We start from the raw sequence: 20,292 nt of genomic DNA, 5'->3' as shown, positions 1-20,292 counted from the left end.
AGTTGCATTCGGGTGAATTAGTCGATATTTCAGTAACCAAAAAAGCTATGTTGACAGATTGTCAGAATTTGACACTGTAGTCTTGGAAGACTGGCTCACGTTGTTGGCTTCAGCAAGAAATGCAAATGTTCCCAAACAATAAAATAATTGTAAAAAATGTTTACCTAATTTAGACTGAGTTATGTTAATACTGTACTGTATGCACAGTACATTGTCAAGTCAGTAGGGGATTCACAGAATATTTGGTAGAAGTCCTCCTAATTTTCTCAGTCAAAGTTATATAAAAATAGAGTGCACTGCAGCTGAACTAAATCTGAGCCAAGACATATTCTATAAAGAAAGAACCTTGGGGGCTGCTGGATGGCTCATTTGTTTAAGGCACCACACCATGCTACTTAGCCTCGGATTGAATCAGACCTTGCCAGCGCCGTCTGCGGCCGGTAGGGTGACAGGCAGTTCAGTCGACATGTGACAGCCGTATATGGAAGGTCTTCCTCCAACTCCACACTGCACTCCACAAACTCAGCTGCAGTCCGTAGGGTGAAAAGGAGCTGGGAAGACACTGTGTTTCAGTATTTTGGATGTCTACACTCTTCTGAAAAGGGGGAGGGGGGTTGAACGCAGCGGAACTTGGTTGCAGATGATTGTCCATTCCAATTTGGGGAGGGAATTGGAGATGCTCAGTCCCAAAATGGCTAAATTAATTTAAAAAATGAATGAAGTTTGCTCAACACAATATTTCTAATTCATGCCAAATGCCACAGATATAACCAAAATGTCATAGAATTACACCTCCCACAGTATTTTATATTATTTCAGTTGTGTAAGGTTGATTGGTTCAGACTTTTGACCAGAATTAGGAGCTACTGGTTAAAAAAGTGAGGTATAAGCACTATTATATGGATCAAACGAAACACCAATGAAATGCCATGAACTGCCGGTCAAAGGTATGTGAACAGAGAATACCAGCAAGTACATGAAATCTATGAAATAGAAACTGGACTACAGATCTCTGGAATGACACAGCAATGAATTCAATTTATTTTAATTTGTCATTTGAATGAAATTCTACTTTTCCTGGAATTAAATTAACAGCACTAAATGAAATGACCTTCAGGTTGTTTTCAACCGACCTTTGTTTTAAACTGGAGCTCCGCAGCCCGTTATCATACGCTGACTGTGCCCGTGCTGACAGTGAATGCAACCCAGCAGGACGGGCACTATTAGCCGGAGCAGCACCGAGGGAGGGCTTCATTTGCCAGTTCTTGTGTCTCACAGCACAAAAGTGAGGTGAAAATAAGCTGCACAAGCTTCACAGAAGAACACGCTGCCCGTGAGACCACAAACCTTCCCGAAAACAAAATTTGGGACAGAAACCGAAAGAAGCCGATTTCTTCAGTTTAGGTCATTTTATCTGTCTCACAGCACAGAAGTGGCATATATAACTGACTCTAAGCAATTGTAAGCAATTTTAAACAAATAAGCTGATGGAAGTTCAAAGAAATCTGCATTTTAATGATGTATTTCACTCATTTTCATTCGTGAAGCTCTGTCAGTTGTGACTAGGGTCCACTTTTGGCTCAGTTGTTTATATTTTATTAATTTCTCTCCTTTTAGTTTTTTTTTTGCCATTCTTTTTTTTGTTGTTCGTTTTAATCTGTTCCAACAAATGTGGTCTGAACAATGCTCACAGAGAGAGGCAGCCAAGCTGTTTCAGTCTTTCAGCCAAACCTGGGTGAAGCACATTTTACCACGACTTTCCTAAAACTACATAAATTGTTTAGCAGTGAATCAGCACATAACTGCTCAGATCACAGTAGGTTTGACCACAGATTTACTATATATAAAGCAGATGGTCAATCCCAGAATTTCCTTCCATCCTCTATGCCAGTTTGTAACTGGAGGTCCCAGTGCCATCTCTGTTGCTATGATACAATTACCTATGGATTGTCTTCATCCATACCCCAACAGGAACATGCCAGCATACAGAATGCTTTGAGAACAAAAAAATATGGAATACAGACCAGGGGCCAGAACAAATTAAGCAGAGGGGCATTAGGTTTTCAAATTCAGTTGACAAGATTAATATGTAGAGTAAGACTGCTCCGCACACAGAGTACAGCAAGCCTAGCCTATACGCAGTTCTGTCAAACAGAGGACGATAAAATACAACACAAAAAACATGGGCATAAACACTCATCAAGAGTAAATCCTCTGTAGCATATCACTCTATCTAGGCTGGCAAAATAATGTCGCTAATGCAGTCAGCCGAGCCAAATATTTATAAAAACACTTATCCATAGATAAAATAAAATCTTGTTTTAATAAACGCTTGTTGCTAAGTTGCCATGTTTTTGGGGTATTTTCTGGAAAACATGGGTGGGGTGGGAAATCAGAAGCTAGCTAGCTAGCGGAAGTCATTCACTTGGCTAATCATGCAAGAACATTTTTATATTCTTATCAGAAATTTCTCATTTCTCATCCAAACTAAGGATTCAAACGAGTGAGTCACTTCAGATTCAACAAACACTCCTAACTTCAGACAACTGCCATAAATTCAGTCGGGAATGGGATTAACAAGAACAAGGGACGACTGATACCTGAGTGGGTAGACTGCATTTTGGCAAAACAAAAAACACCCCTAAACCGTCCTCTAAAACATGTTTATGAAAACAGGCGAAAAATAAGCAATGCAGTTGATGAATCTTGATTATCTGATCTGCAAGGCCTAGTTTGAAAGTTTGATCTGAGATCAGTGTGCCAGGCGACCAGCGCCTCGCTGACATGCACTGCAAGGCTCTTGTTTACATGACTCATACGACTGGTCGGGACTTCTCGTACAGTAAATGTTGTTCCTAAACTAGAACAGATTTTAAATAAAAGAAAATTGGTGAATGCGCCAAGTTCTCTTCAATCACTAGTTTTCACAGATTTAAGATATTTAAGAGCAAATCTGATTGTAGGAGTGGTTCTAGCTTGAGGCACATTCTTATTGGGTATGTCCGCACTTAGATATTAGAATTTTCCCAATTCTTCCATAGAAATGTGCCCCAAACATGCCAAGTCTAGTCTTTGGTTGAGTCAATCCAGAATACCAACCTTGTAGGTTTTAAGCCATTCCTTTGTTGTTTTTGCGAGGTGCATTGTCTAGTTAAAATATTAACTTTTACCATAAACACAGATCTGTGAAATGGTTTCTTGTCAAGGATTTGCCTTTATTTGGCTCCATCCATCTTGCCCTTGGTAGCAATACAAAAACCAATCCCATATGTCAGTACAACCACGCTTGAGGGCAGGGATGGGGATACCTGGGTGATAGGCTGCACTTCCTCGGCAACAAATAAATAACTCAACTTCAATATCTTCCGAAAAGTCTGTCAGATGGCTTCTTCAGACACAACGTATTGTTAGGCCTCCATTAGTGGCCTAACGCCAGTGGCATTTGTCTAACCATTCTCCCAAAGAGGTCAAATCATTCCAATTGCTTATTTGCCCTAGCTCTTTTTTCTTTTTCTTGCTCCTGACTCGGAAATCGATTGAGGTCCGCCATCTTTAAGGACATTCCTACCTGTTAAATGTTCCTTCTAGGAGCTAGAAGTAGAAGTTAGGCACTTCCAATCATGCCTCTGAGCAAGGAAACGAGCGCATCCTTGGCGGAAGTATTTTTCCGGAAAGTGTGACGTATAAATTATCAACATGTGGGCCTACCTCTCCCCATCTGCCACGCATCTGCCACGTCTGTAACTGACATGGCTTCAAACTCATGTTTAAAGGACATTCCATTAACATTCTCTCGATTTCCTCTCTTTACTTCTTAATCTAGCCTCTTTTTCTAGCCTCTCCTGATGGGCGGGGCTGGGAGTAGAAAAAGGCCAAGGAAGAGGAAAAAAAGAGCTGAGAAATAAGTGATTTAAATGAACCCTAAGTATTGTAGTTGGCCTCTTGACCACTTTTCTGACAGGTGCCCTCATTCTCCAGTTGTTAAAATAGCCTAATCTTGGCAGTTTCTGGGTTGTGCAATTGTTTTCCATTTTGTTACAATGTACATAACGCTGCTCCCAGGAAGGTTCAAATCAAATGTCCAGAAGTCAGTTTCTGTTATTTTTCCGTTACTTTGCCCGTTGTTTCCATTTCCCATTTTAGATTTTTCAGAAATTTGGAAGATAACCGCCAACCTTTGTTTATATAAGCCTAAGCTTTTTAGGCATATTACGAAATGTTGGGAGAAACAAAGTGTGACAATGTGTACAGATTCTGTAATGTGCTGGGATCAAGATTCCTGTCCTTGTTGCACTGCTTTCATTACGGTAATGTTTTCAGTTGCAACTCTGAGCATGCTCTTTCATTCCAAAGAGATTAAATGCACCAGCCTATCAATGCATATTATTTGTATTTGTTCCTATAACAGCAACTGCAACCTGATTATTTTAAGCTTCAACAGTTTTTACGTAACAATTGCTACAGTTGCCTATGTTATATATTTTCCCACTGCGCATGATATCTATTATTTAATGTAGCAAATGAATTGTAGCTCTCTTTGATTTTCGACAACTTTGCCATGACTGCACCGTGACATTAGCCAATACTTTCACCCAGCCTTAACAATAATCAAATGGAGGATAAAAACTTTCTGAAGGCACTGTTGATAATGTCTGGCTATATCCTCACGACTGCCATACTAATTTGCTTAGTGAGCTTCTGCCGTGAGTGTCTTTGCTGGAATGTACCCTTGTGTCTAATTTACCATTTAACAGACTGCACTTTGCATTTCATAGGATATTCAAGACTCTAATGAACTGACGCTACCTTGTGTATACTGTATGCTGATTTTCTTGTTCCAACAGATGACAGCGCGCACGGTTTTAAAAATACACATAAATGCATTTCCCCACTTTTCTTCCTAATTTGGAAAGGCCAATGTCCTTACTCAGGGCTAATTGCCACGGCTTCCGCTAACTGTTATCGGGAGCACAGGCAAGCTTGTGCCAATAGAAGCAGATGATGTCAGCTGCCACTCCTCATTCCTAAGTTCACAAGTTGGACTCAGACAGACATGAGTAGGAGGAAGCCACTCACAGTAGGCCTGATTTCACATTTAGCATGTGCAAAACCTTTTTGCATGCACAAAACTAATAATGCAACCAATGATTGGTGCAAAACAAATACCATGAACAATGAGTCATGGTATTGATTTGATGTGTGCTAAACGGGATTGCACATGCTAAACACTAAATCAGGCCCTAGAGCAAGTGGTTTCCTCCTACTCATGTCTGTGTGCGTCCAACTTCAGAACTGTGGATTGATGAGCGGCAGTTGATATCATCAAGGTCTTAGTATCAGGCCCTTAATGTGCAGGTTAACTGGCGAATTTGCAGGTGCTGAATCAACCAGCAGGGGTCATTGGTGCATGATAAGATGTTCTCATCCTGGTCAACTGAAACCCTCCCGTCCCTGGGCAACACTAAACCCAATTGTCCATCACCACGGATATCACCATGGCCAGTCGGCAATGGCAGAGTACGGATTCAATCCGATACCGTGGGACCCATCCACGCGTTAGAACAGTGCGGACAGTCCCTCTGCAACCGCACAGACACTGCAATAATGTGTCCGTGAGCATTTCTCTAGGACTCAGACATCTGAGCTTTTTCTGTCTCTTTTACTCCACGCAACACATTCTGCAATGTTTGGGTAATTGCGTGGTGAACGGCAACCGCACCGTGGGACCATCGAACATTTCCTCCACAATATAGCTGGCCTGTCATGTTTACACAGTAAAGTGGAAGGTCACTGCTGTTGACATAAACACACATACAAACAGACGTGGATGCACGCACGCACACGCAGAGATACGGTTCCTTTTTCACAGCGGATTCAACTTTGACATTTCGTGCCACGTCCTCCGCAGTTCTGCGGCAACACATCATTAAGTCATAATGCCTGGGGTCAGGGGTCAGGGGTCAGCTTCGTCTTTGACTCATGCTGGGCAGATATTATGACATTATGCAATGTAACAAGAGCCACGGGAAGAACAATGTCAACACAAAACACAGGGAGGGTACGTTCCTGCCAAACTGCGGCTTAGTATATAGCATTTGGCGCTGCTGTATCAATTTTTTTAAATGATAAAATATCAACATTGGGCAAATGTTTTGAAAGTCAGAGGAAGATTGTCAGACTTTTCATTTTCATTTTAGATTTTGAATACAAATGCATCACTTCATCACTTGCACCCAGTCATCTTTCTGAGTAATGAGCAGATAAAATCCAGTGCATATGCAAGAGAAAAGGCCACAGAAACACAAAGCAAATCACAAGTGAGCTTTAAATAACATACTTTTTTATTTTATTATTTATTTTGATTCTTAGTCTGTCAATTATTTTTCCGGTATGGCTCTGCCCAGAAATTGACAACTGGAATCAGTTTTGTTCTATTAAACTGGAGGATAAATTGACTGACTGAGCGAGTGTGTGTGTATGGGCTTGCATGCAGTTGCAACTGTGACAACACTGATTGTTAAGCCATCAGAACAGCCAAGGAAAACAACAAACAATTCAGCTGTAATATTAACAGAATGAGCATTCAGATAAGCCTTTTTTACAACCTGTAATGTACAACTGAAATTCAGTACCGAGGCGCCTTGCAGTATGTGAATACGTTACATAAAAACTTTTTGGAGACATTCCTCTATTTAACATGGAGGAAACCTCTTATGGGTGATTTTAAACAGCAGTGGTATGATTATGTTTGAACAGGCCGTGTTTTAACCCCGCGTTCATTACCCAGCAAAAAACAGAATATCTGCAGTCATCTGGGACAATATTATAATGTTAAGAGCATGTACCTGCCTACCAAGTTATTAAATGAACACTCTAGCCTAACGGAGTGAAATGACAGACTGAGTGCGGGACATGTACCGCACAAAGACACTCGGGCTTAAATCAACAAAAGGAAAATAATAATAATAATAATAATAATAAATCCCAATGCTATACCCTTCAGTCATATATTGTCCTACAGTCTTTTGTACATTTTCCTGGTTTGTGTAATACTGTATAGTGTCTTCAGAAAGAGACAAAGGCGTTTATTTGCGTAATAAACAGTCATCCCTCCTCACTACCTTCCTGGCTACCTGTTTCTAAAGAGAACAGAACCTACTTCAAAACGCCAAAATACGCTTCTGGTGCAGGAGTTTGTTAATACAATTTCTTTTTGGACAAAAGACACCATCTCATTACAGAGATAATTGCTTTGCAGAGATCCTTGAGCATCACAGAGATTTCTTCTACTAAAATTAATTACGTTTTATTACTTTTGAGAACTGGTTCTGTGAGAATTAATGAAACAGGTTCCTAAAATTAGATTTCTTGGCCAACACACACACACACACACACACACACACACACACACACACACACTGCAGACGAACCCAAAACAGTCAGTGATGATCTTACCTTTTGAGAATTGTCTTAATACATGAGCTGATACATGAGAAACTTTTGATGATTTCCATCAAAATAAACCTAAATAATAATAAATTGACTTGCATGTAGCTGAACAATTGCCCATCATTATCACTTCTGTTCGTTTTTAATTCCAAACCGACGCTCCTGTATCTGAGTACTGGGAAGAGACCGGAGATATCACACTGCCATTCAAGAAAATTAATAGCAGTGGCTTAATTGTGCAATTGTGACCCACAAGTCCGGTTTCATTCCAGTGTCTTCAAATGTGTGAACTATCCTAGCTATACATCTGGAAAACAAGTTCCAAATTTTAAAGACAGAAGGACGGCTGGATATGACACGAAGTGCATTCTGAGTAAAGCCAGAAGCAGCACTTGGAAAGCAGTCTGTATGCTTCTTCAGATTTACATAAATATTAACACAGCTGGTATTTTTTCGCTCAGATCGTGACAACTCTAAAGTTATTGTTCGTTTTTTATTAAGTAGCTTTTCATAAGTGTGATTGATACCTCTTAGAAAAACTTTCACATACCCAAATCTACCCTACACGGATCACCGCAGGAAAACGTGTGCACTTTGTTACAAAGGGACAAAAACGCGCTTTATTGTAGCCTAATGCATAGAAAACTACGGCAGTTGGCAGAAAATGACGCCAGCTCTTGAATAAATAAACATTAAGGTCTGATAACCAAGTAAACGTAAAATATGTAAAATAAGAAGGAATGTATTTCAGTTCTGAATATTCTAACGTCTGGAAATATTAGCCATCAGTAAGTGATAAAATAGACTGCCTATGGACAAACAGGAGTTATTCGCATAGGCAATATTGTGGGCTACCCCATATCTGGGATCTCTACCAAATATATTTTCCAGAAATCTCGTCGCTTCAGGCAATTTATTACCCTACAACTTCTTTAAGAAATAGCTACGAGTAACTGAGTGCGCGTTTCAGAACTCGGTTCTCCCAGCCTTTTGTATTGTTGAACGGTATATTCAACTGACAACTATAGCCAAATAAAAATAGTGTCCCAGACAATATGTTTTTCGGCTGTAGGAAATCGCAGGCTGGTTAAGCGCTTTATGGGAGCTGCTGGCTGTATTTCAGAGAATGCTCTACTGGTAATTAATTCACACATATACACACACAGTACCGATTAATCTTTCAGAAAACATAACTATATACTCGTCAAAACGGGTGAAAAATGCGCAGAGTAAGCGTGGCATATTTAAATGCATTACTACAAGGCAGTATTCCTGTGAAATAATCATAATTGCCTTGTTTGCTTTAACCTCGGCCATGCACAACAATAGGTTTCACTCAATCCACTTTTAGCCCACTGTTTGAGAATGCAACCTACAATACATACGCATCATCAGAAGAACTAGCTACCATCCCAAGCTGAATGAGTCTCCAACAAAATACGTAAACAAAACACATAGCAAATTAAGTAGTAAGTACAAAAAAACATTTCTGTAAAACACTGCGATTGTTTGTCGAATACAGCACGGAAGCTTACGGGATAAGATAATGACACGACATGCAGTTGGCTGCACCTGTCTAAAAAACTCCTTTTGAAAAACCCTCTCGACGATAACGCATTCATTCCATAACACCTGCAATTCCTCCACACAGACGCGGTAGCTGCACAGAACCCGTTAAAACAACGAGCCAGCCTTCGCCGAGTAAACATTTAACTAACCTGTTTTTATGCAGTCAGAAGAAGGTTCTATCGATAACGAAGGAAACACGCCAGCCGGAGAATTAACACAGTGGCGCATTGGAAACATCCCACGTTCGTTTAAATTCCTCCTATTGCCAGCGCGCTCACTGTACGCTTTGATCCTACAGCTCTTCTACAGCTCATGTGTGCCTTACCTGAAGGGCATCACCAACGACTGCAATTAGCTGCCAAGATTTCATTGTGGTCGGGCACCCAACAAAAAAAAAAACAGGCGAAGAAAAAGTACCTCCTCTATTTCGGTGAAGGTAAAGCAAACGGAGAGAGGGAGAGGGAGAGAGAGTGTTAGCAGGAGAACTGTATCCACGTGCTACCAATATAAATGACCACAGTCAGACCTTGCTGTCACTGTTTGCTGATGGCTTCGCAGGTTTACTGCGCTATTGCCATACCTTTGCTCTCCCTCCTACTGCTTCCTCCTGCCTAATATCACTCCCCAAACGAGGCGGTGCAATACGAGGATTGAATTCAAACATCAAAGCGTCGTACAATGCCGTTGTATGTGCATGACTGACGCCCCCATACACTTCGATTCAAAGCGCTTGTTTTTAACGTTACCCGTTTATACACGGAGAGGTTTTCCTGCAGGAATTCGACTTAACTGCGGCTGTATGGTGCAAAACCGCAACCCCTTCTCTGAGAATTAAACCCGTAATCATCTGAGGACAAGTTGCTCTCCCATACCCCCTATAAATGAAGCTACCTCAGAGTTCACGGTGTTATAATAGCCCATCCGTACACTTAAGAAGTGTGCATATTGAATAGGGATTAGTCACTGGTCAGCAACTATGTACTTGACTTTTAATGATTTTGCATGGCTGAGATGTCAACCATATTTGTCCCTGCACTAGTGTCTGCATGCATTCTGTTATCTTTCCAGGGACAGCAGATAGAATTACATTTTTATTTCAGTTAATTTGGAATATCCACGACACTGTATATGAAAAAAAAAAAAACAAAGGCAATAAAATGGAATATATCAGTGATCAGTGTGTTATCAGACAGGCCTGTATTATTCAAGCCTCTCAGAGTAGGTGTGCTGACTGAGGATCATTTTGTCCATGAGGTCAGGGTTAGGGTATTGGCAGTCAACAACCAGGTCCTAGATCAGCTGTCGTATTCTGAAATGTTTAACAAAAATAGTCCCTGTATAAACTGCCTGCTGTGTATGACTGTGTCAAATATAGAGCCGGGTTCGTGTCAAAAGAGCCTGGCAAAATGAAAAAAGATTTACCAATTTTGAGCAAAAAATACAATAAGTGCTGACGCTTCAGCTCTGCATGACACCAGAAGGACTTGAGTGTGAAATTTAACCCATAATTTCTTATGTGAACATCCAGACACATTTTCATTATACATTGTAGTACAGCCAGTGAGTTAAAGTAAGTTGCATATACATACATTGTCTGCTGAACAAAATCATAATAAATAACTTGATGATCATGGAATCCTTTGAATGAGCTGGAACAACCTAACCCCTGAGAGAATACAAGCAGAAAAGCAATAGTATATTACAACATTATGAATTTTATTTATGCGTCTGGGCCACAGCCTGATCAAGAGTACAGCATAGCTTTCCAATATTGTCTGTGCTTCTATATTTTATCCATGTACGCATCTGAGGTTTAAGGTTAAAGTGCTTTGTCCAAGTGTTAAAATAGCACTGCCCCGTCTGGAACTGAAACCTGAAACATTCTGGATCTGATTCAACACGTCCAACTGTAGCACCACCTGGATGTCTACAGCCCGGGATTTAAAAGCAAACAAACAATAGTAGTGACCACAGCAGACACTGCGGATATGGTTTTCTTTAGGTCAAGTTCAAAGAGTTTGCAGTGACATGGGACACTGAAGGGCATGCTGAGAGATCTGTACATCCCTCCGTCTATCAGTCTATCAGTCCGTCTGTCGCTTTCACTCTGGAAATCCATGCACTTAAGGGACCTGTCCAACCATTTCTATGAATTTATTCATCTCTGGTATCTACTCAGTCTATATCTACTTTAGCTTCACACATATTTTAATCTAGCCACAGGTCCATGTATGGCATCTATTCATTTGTAAAGACACTATATGTATATGTCTTTATCCCAATTCATGAATCCATCCATGGAAATATCAATGTACTTTAACTATGGTGTAGTATCTATCTGTCCATACGTTTCTACAAACTTCCTCAGCTGGGATGGGTACATGTAGTTTTTGTCCATGTCCTGGGTGACTGGTCTCTCTAGTCACCCAGGAGGAGTTAACCATTTCCCATCCCCCTGTCCCCCACCCCCGTCTCAAGTATGATAAGATGTGGGTGTCTCGGTGGCGCAGCCTGTAGAGCACTGACCGCATGCTCATTGCGAGCTGCGACGGCGGCGGTTCGAATCCAACTGTCTGACATTTGTCGCATGTCTTCCCCTCTCTCTCGCTCCCATTCTTCCTGTCTCTCTATACCAGGGGTCTCCAACCCTGGTCCTGGAGAGCTACTCGGTCTGCTGGTTTTTGTTTTCACCTTAAAATCAGCACCTGTTGAGACCCAGGTAACCAGGTGAGGTGAGTTAATTCATTAAATTAGAGCAGTTGATTATAGTTAATTGCAGGGTAAGAACGAAAACCAGCAGACCCAGTAGCTCTCCAGGACCAGGGTTGGAGACCACTGCTCTATACTGTATACTGTCCAATAAAGCTGAAAAAGGCCTAAAAAATATCTAAAAAAAATAAATAAAAAGTATGATAAGATGTGAACAGTGACTTTTTGCAGAAATATGAATTGCTAACAGTAACCAGTCATTTTAGAAAAACCAGCCCCCACCTCCCCACCCCCCCCCCCTCCAAGCTCCAGCTGAAAACTCAGTTTCGGCCCCTGGGGAAGATGGGCCTTGTGGAGAAGAGAACTTGCAATATCATATGGAGTAAACTACCTTACCAATGCAGTTGCAATGTAACTGCCTCAGGACGCTGATGTGTTGGCTCTTTGTGACATCTTTCTCAATGCATTCATCCATAACATCCAGCTATCCATCTATCTGCACAAGTATGGATGAATAAATGTCAAATCCCATCATACTTCCGGTTGCATCATTTGACAATATAAAGAAGGTAAATCTGGTCTCAGGTTTGCTTGCCTCTTTTCCGGATGGTGTTCACCTTTGTGCCATCTGTCAAGGCAGACTGTGGCTCTACCACTTTCCATTATACCCAAGTAAACAGACCTAAAGCACTGTACTCACTGAAATACTCCAAGGGTCAGGTGAAAGTTCAACACTACTGCTCCAAGGCGTTTTTCTTTCTCTTTTCTTGTTCCCCTGACATCTGAAAACAACAGGACAAGAAAATATCCCTCCTCTGTTCCCCTGTTTCCAAGCCGAGCGGCAGGTAGCGATTGCAGATCAATGCAGGAGCAGTCAGTGCTGCAACATCCCAGTGACAGGTTACATAAATTGGGTAAGCGTCCCCCCACGGAGCAGTGGAGGCTGCAGACAGACTGGAGGACTTGTCTAACACCAGGGACCTCAGCTTCCCTCTCCTGTCCCTGCTGGTTTCAAAGCATTGAGACAGGACGGTTATTACTAAGCGAAGCCTCCTTCCGCTGACATTATGGTTTCCCAGCATCACGCTGAGCCACAAAGAGTGCTTTATCTGCACAGCTTAACCATATTTCACTTTTTGGGTTTTTTTGTGTGTTTTGTTTTTTGAACAAGAAAGTATGAAGCCAAGACCGTTACTGGTTCCACAGACACGAGGAGCATTTAGAGACCTAGAGATGAAGCTGGAATATTGTACGTTATGGAAATCGAGCACGCCATTTTCTGACATTTTTAAGCACATTAGCTACATAAAAGCCATTGCCTCTCACCAAAGGTATTGTTCCTAACCTCCCCTATTTGATCAAATCCTGAAACCCAGTTCCAATAAGCTCTTCCCGTCACCTCAGGCCCTGTCCCCATCTCGAAGCTCCTCATTACATATGTCTGTGAATATGTACCACACGACCGCAACAGTAGCACATCCTGGGTCTCTGCTTGCTAATGTTGTAGCGGACTACAGCTGCCAAGGAGAAAATGCAAAGTTGGAGAGCAGTATTGTGCATTAGACATAATCCTCTATACGCATTCATGGTTATTCATGAGTGTCCTACATAATGCAAAATGTCTACAATGTCATTCATTCAGTGACTCCCATGGTGCCGCTCTGTACACTCACACAAAATGCAGCAGGCCCAGCACTAAACCGTTAATTGCCACTGTCATTTGTCCTTGTGCCAAAAAGGATTTATTAGTTAATATTTCTATTGTTCACTCTTCGGGCACCTGTGCTTAATGTGGATTTCCCCTAACATGCCCTAGCTGTAGGTGTTGTGTTTTACGGCTGACGACCACTACTGTATTAGACCACTTCTACAACAGTGGTACTATTATAAGGAGCAGCAGTACAGTAAACTCCCACATAATAAACCTCAATGGGAATTAAATGTGAATACATGAAAGGCCTGATAATCCAGTGAAAATTAAAATGGGCTTGGCAGCTGAAGCAAGTTTGAAATATAATTTTTTTTTTTTTTTAATAAAAAATTTAGAAAAGTATTTTATAACTGAAATATTTGATTTCATTGGTTAGAGGGTGATCTCTTATTTGACAATAAAAAATGCCAGAACAAGAAGCCAGTTATGTTTCAATAGTTTCAGTACATGAGGTGAATTAAAGCATTCTTTGTAATAGGTAATAGAAAAATGGATGAATCCTCATCAGCAGGATCTAAAGCTCAATCGCATATGGTGGAAGAGCCCAAACATAGAACTTGAATGAAGGTGTCAGATAATCAGGGAAACTGTGTGGGAGATGACTATAGTTTGGGGAGAACATGGTGCTCCATTCCAGTTCACGCTTGGATAGGGAGATCTTCAGCTGTAACCAAGCTTATCCTGGCACAGCAGTGTGGAATTTTTTTTTTGCAATGGTATTTTTACTCTCAATTGTTTTTTGCCTGTGTTAATTTAGCGAATTCAGATAAATGCTCAGAGCTATTCCTGCTGCATATATCTTTCCTGAAGATGCAAAACAAAAAAAAAAAGACCTCATGTACACACAAACACACCACAGCAGACTCCAGAACATTTTGGTCTACCAAACGAGACACCCGTTTTGCAGCAGATGAGATGTGGGCTCTTGTCAGGTCCAGGGCTCCATTGAAAATAATGAAATAAAAATGGATCTGGCATCCTGACTCAGTGTGCCCTCAGTGTGGCCCCGCCCCACCCGTTTCATCCCTGCACAGTCATGCGCTTAAGCCCCTCTCTCTCTCCTGCCCACATTCCCACAATCCTGCTATATTTCCAAAAATGAGCATTAAATCTCTCCCAAGCCATGATGAGATTAGGGTAACAGAGCAAATGGGGTAACCTTTGAATCTGCACCCCCCCCCCCCCCTTTTCCCTCATTCGCCCCCTTCCAATTCCATGGGTGCAACTCAGAATGTACAATGATGGGCCCTTTTTTTTTTTGGCTGTGACTGCTTTGCAAAAAATAATCTAGGCCATCAGACCACTGAGAGAGGATCCCAGATGGGCATTAGAGCCCCCTTGACAAAGGCTCTGGCACAAACACACACACTCTTTGGTCAAGGAAACAAAAATCACATACATTTCTCTCTTTTATAAATGGATTTTTTATGTCCGATTCAGGAAGCCCAGCTGCGTATTTGTGGACCTCCTCGTAGCAGCGTCATGGTCCGTAAATTTGAGTGTGAGCGAAGCACGTGTGCCGCCAGGCGCCATCATTTATTCAGCATAACGTATAAATCTGTGTCCTGCGATCGCATCAAAGTAATGGGCAGACATTTGCAAAAATTCAGTCTGTGCTTGCGGTTTGCTGTACCTCAATTTTGAAATATTATATTTTATGAATATTACACATGATTATGTGATTTACTTACAAAGTTCCTCAGCACAAACTCCTGGTGAAATGCTGTGGGGTGGTTGTATGGCTGTTGGAGGCCTGTATGTGCAGTCGTGTGTGTGTGTGTATTCACCTGTACATACCTGCATCTGCATGTCTTTCTCTCTGTATGTACACTTGTGTATGAGAATTTGCTTGAAGCCCTTCATTTCTCTTTCTTTATCAGAGTCACACATTTGTGTGACAATTATTGATTCGAAGGTAAGTAAATCCCAGCAGTGCGTGTACTGTGAATACTCAAGGTCATTCAAACGCTTGGATATGCTGCATACTCCTTTTCTCAACAACACACAGCTGACCGATTCCTGGGGGTCATTTTATTGGCCATTCATCCAAGGCAATCCCTCCTCCCCTATTGAGAGCTCAAAGAAGTCAGGCATATGGCCACCCTTCCAGCAGGTCTCCTGTGGCTCCACCAAGCCGCTCCTTCTAGAAGGTTCACCGGATTACATCTCATACCACAAGCAAGTCATGACCCACACGACAAAATAAGCTTCAATGTTGAGAGTTCCGTTGCTCTAGAATAACAAACTTGCTGTGTCACACCGTAGGGCAGATTTAAACCAAACCACAGTCAGGACAGCTAGTCATAAAGCCTGCACAGAAAAAGTTAAATTAATATATTGTTTTAGTATTATTATTATATCACTATTAAATTAATATAATTATTTTAGACATAATATTTATAAATATTTTTTTCTTCTTGCATTCAGATTTGTTTTAAAACCGCATAAACACACTCCGCAGCATTGCATTCAGTAATTTTTGCCGCTGCTTTGAAAGCTAACAGATGATTCTCCGGGCAGCCTTTCCAGGAAGATTTCCAATCAAAGACTCAAAAATGCACATTTGCCCACAAACAGCTGAGGTATGAAGGCTGCAGGGTGGCTCATCCGGCTAGAACCTTGGTTCCTGTGTGTGGTGGCGCCCCACGGACTGGCATCCAATCCCGACCATACAAATGGCAACTCTGACCAGTGGACCCGTGAAGGGTCGTCCAGCAGGCCGTAGACTGTCTCCATATCGTAAAGCAGCAGAGATGGCAAGTACGGGGGTCAGAAAGAAAAAGTCTTGCCATGCGTTTGTGCCACCATTGAACTCAGCCAGCTGATTTCACCAATAGGCTCTCTGTCATGGCTGAAGAATTGTGCAACAGTACCTAGCAAATCCAGGTGATCAGAACAAAACAGCGGGGAGGACTTTTACTTTGCGAACCCGGATTTGCGGACCGCCGCCGTTCTGCAGCGTCATGGGCGCCGCCTGGTCAGGCGCCCGCGGCAGCTGTGCAGGAACTGACATCACAAAATGGCTGCACAGCTGCTCGTTACGTAAGAGAAGCACAGTGACACTTCACATGAAGCCACACTGCCACGATGAGACGCGCCTAAAAATATGACCGAGCATTCTCAATCCGGAGAGAAAGCCGCGGATGAAAAACGCTTCAAAAATGGAAATGGCACAGTGCTGCGTTTTTTTTTTTTTTTCTTTATAAATAGCCTGCATAATATTATGAAAATTGCATGAGTGATTCCACTTCTGCCATTACTGGTTCAAGGCCCTGGATGAATCAGCACATCTGCTTTCACATCAGCAAATGAAATTAGTGAAATAAAGTTACACTTGCATTGTTTGGTTCATATTACGGGGCCTACGGAAAGATCTGCAGGAGAGGAGGCTTCTGCCAAACATCAGAGGCTGTAGAGATTCCTTTTGGCAAAGTAATTGGAATTTGGTTTCTCAAAAAAAGGCTCAATTTCATTCCTTCCCTCCCCCTCTCATTCCCTTTCCCTCGTTCACCCTCTGTCAATCCCCCTCTCCCCTTTCGTTCTCACTCTCGGCTGCATCCCTCCGTCTCAACACTCAATCTCACCACTCGCATCATGTCCACAATTTGGTTTCAATGCAGATGCCCTTTTGTTACTGCAGAGTCATTTTTATCTCCTGGCTGTGGTCTACTTTACTTGGTTTTCTCAACTGTCATTTATCATTTACCATAGGTGTCACTGGAGAAGAACGAACAAACCTTCGAATTCAGTCAAGAGAACATACATTGGCTTTAGGAGTCACAAAAACCTGTCAACTTGCTTGTAAAAAAAAGAGCTTTGAAAAATCCAAACAAAATCAAAAAACCACTTTCAATTTCGTCTGCCTTCTTTCGATTTGGTTTTCATTTGAAAAGCTGCTCTTCCGTGTCACAGCATTCCTGCTCGACTGCCGCGTGATCTCAAAGTCAATTCTGCATCTTTCCTGATGCGTCCTCGTGCTGTGAATGCAGGGAAAACAGGGGGTATCTGGCCAGCCTAAAGGATCAGTGATAAAGCTTTGGCCATCAGCAAATTCCTCTCCATTTCGCTTTGTTGGGTAGTGCTGCTCATGCGACTGGGAGATACTCTCAGAAACGCATGTGAATTATGAATCAGGAGACACCCTTTTATATTTTTGAAAACTGATACTCATATGCTCATATGCTGGGGCATCACAAAAAGAAAAAAGGAAAAATGTATTCCCTGCAGGATTAATGTTTGCTTGAGTGAACACTGACATGGCTATTTCCAGAATATTCTACATCTACATGCAGTTAAAGGCCTGTGTTTGCTGTAATTCAAACTGTCCTGATCACAATTCTGCCTGGCATGTTTGAAGAGTATGATTTAAAGTTGACAGGTTGAATATCAGATCAGTCAGAAGTGTCCCTTTCATTACCAATGAAAGTAATGAAGTAGTTTCTTCAAACAGAGATCAACGACCTCATCTGATAGTGCGGCCATGTCACGGTCGTCTGCTTGACTTGGCTGTTAATTCTGGTTTAATGCTCTGCCAAAATTCAGACAGCTGGCAGCTCTCTTCTGCTTAACTGATAGCCTTGGAAATGGGCCTGTCTCTCTGGGATACTACAACAAAGATATTCCAATTCTGACCAGATAGATAACTCCTGCATCCTTCATTCCCTGTGCTCCCTTGCCCTCTGGTTCTTCCATTCTGTCCATGTTGGGTTGCTAGCTGTGGATGTTCTGTCTGGCTTCTTCATGAATCACATAACATTTTCCAGGGGGGCCAATCCCCCCTGAAGCAGTGTGGGGTTAAGGGCCTTGCTCAAGGGCCCAGAGCTGCACAGATCTTATCGTGGTTACATTGGGGTTTAAACCACCAACCTTATGGGTCCCAGGCAAGCAACTTAGCCATTAGGCTGTAGGAATACTCAGAATGAGCCAGTCAGAACAGAACACTTTACTTTACAATGGATAAAACAGATCTCGATATAAATATAAAGTTCACAGATCTGAATATTTGGTTGATAATTAGAGTGTCTGTGGCTGTACAAATTATGACCAAAAGATGTCAGTCAGAGAAAGTCAAGCACATCGAGAGCTGAAAGTATCACATAGACCATTATCCTCCTCATTTCCCCTGGCAGGAAATAAAATGAAAGAGACAATAAAGGCGTGAGAAACAAAGTGACATTACCTGAAAATCGTTACTGACATTTAAGAGAGCCGATGTCGTGATCTGCCCGGCTCAACAATTAGCTTGGGGTCTTCGTTGCCTAGCCTCCTTGCATAATGACATATTGGATTTTGATTGCTGCTACACTTGTGATCAGGCACTGAAAGTACATTTCTGGACAACAATGTAGGAAACGTGAAGCTGGCTCTGAAACAAAAGCACAGCATATGTAAAAATATTTGCACATGTAAATACTTGACCATTAATGTTTGTACTAGTATATAATGGATTACATTTGTCATGGTGTGTTGCAAAGTCCATTGGGACTGCAAATGTCTGTGCTTAAATGAAAATGGTAGGATACAGTACTGTATAATAGTCTTAGGCGCATGTAGAAAATGCTTTCAAAAATAATTAAATGAACAGTTTCCAAATATTGAAAAAAATACTATAAATAGCAGTGAACAATTAAAAACAAAATCAAATCAATATTTGCTGTGACCATCCCTCGCCTTTGAAACTGCATCAATTCTCTTAGGTAGACTATCCTATAATTTTATAAGAAAATCAGCTGGTAGGTTGTTCCAAGCAAATTGGAGAAATTGCCAGTTCTTCTGCAGACATTGGCTTTCTCCGTTGCTTCTGGCTCTCCAGGTAATCCCAAACAGCATTAATCTAATTTTGATCTATTACTTAATAGCTTACCTTATTTAATGAAATACAAACATTTCTCATGTAACATAAAAAATGAATTGGAAAATTAATGTTTGGAAAATGTGCTCTTTTCTACAGACACATTAATGCGGAAAAAAAATATTGAAGACCAAATTTATATAAAAGGGTACCTAAGACTTTTGCATAGAATTGTACATCGTTAAAACTTTGTCGAGATCGTGCCTGACACAAGCAAGGGGGCGAAAAGATATTTAACTTTTTAATTAGGCAATACAGGAATGCTATGTTCTGAATGCACAGTTAAAAAGTGCACAGTACAGCAATGCAAATGTGAAATATTGCATGTGACATAAGGCAATATGCTAAAGGACCCCAAGCAAATGGCTGAGCCCAACGGATGCAATGGAATGACCTGTCTGGGCACATCTACTGGCCGGTAGGAGTGGCACCTTAAACCAGGGGTGCCCAACTGGCATCTTGGGACCCCCAGAGGTCCATAAATCAAGTCCCAGGGGGGTGAGAGACAAAAAAGAAAAAATGACCAAATTACCAAGGTTACTATAAATGACAAGTGTCCCTAAGCAAGACACCTAACCCCCAATTGCTCCTGATGTGCCTTGCATGGCACCCAATAGCTGTTGGTATGTGAATGTATGTGTGAATGGGTGAATGAGAGGCATTCATTGTAAAGGGCTTTGGATATAAGCGCTCTATAAATGCAGTTCACTTACCATTACCACCAATATTTTCCTTACTGAAGGATACTTGGATATATATGTGGATATTCCTTTTGTTTACATTTCAATCTCTACATGTATTATGGTTATTATTCATTCTATATGTCATTACATATACAAGCAATACAAACCTCAAGGTTATGGACTGGCTGGTCAACTGAATATGTATGCAATCTACAGCTTATGTGATTATGCCTTTTCATAGCTACTTTGTCTTCATACACAAATGGGTTAAAAGCTCCTCCTTATATGTACAATATGTAAAAATATGACCTTTAAATGAC

General features: G+C 41.4%; 1 protein-coding gene across 3 annotated transcripts in view; it reads right to left on the bottom strand.

The window, feature by feature from the left end:
- The window catches only part of rbfox1 (RNA binding fox-1 homolog 1), a 417,007-nt gene that overhangs the window by 273,486 nt on the left and 123,229 nt on the right, over positions 1–20,292 (bottom strand). The window contains exon 1 of one of the 3 annotated variants that reach the window (XM_061223559.1): positions 9,344–9,543. The exons of 1 other annotated variant lie outside the window; for it this stretch is intronic. In XM_061223559.1, the coding sequence (XP_061079543.1) occupies positions 9,344–9,388 (45 nt within the window). In that variant the 5' untranslated portion in view covers positions 9,389–9,543. Of the gene's footprint in view, positions 1–9,167; positions 9,544–20,292 lie in introns of those variants that run through there. One more of the 3 variants, XM_061223564.1, reaches the window with a different exon arrangement.

Source organism: Conger conger, chromosome 16 (assembly GCF_963514075.1).
Source record: "Conger conger chromosome 16, fConCon1.1, whole genome shotgun sequence".
In the NCBI taxonomy this organism is placed as follows: Eukaryota; Metazoa; Chordata; class Actinopteri; order Anguilliformes; family Congridae; genus Conger; species Conger conger.
Note: the sequence above shows the minus strand (reverse complement) of the source record. Positions and strands in the feature narration are given on the sequence as shown.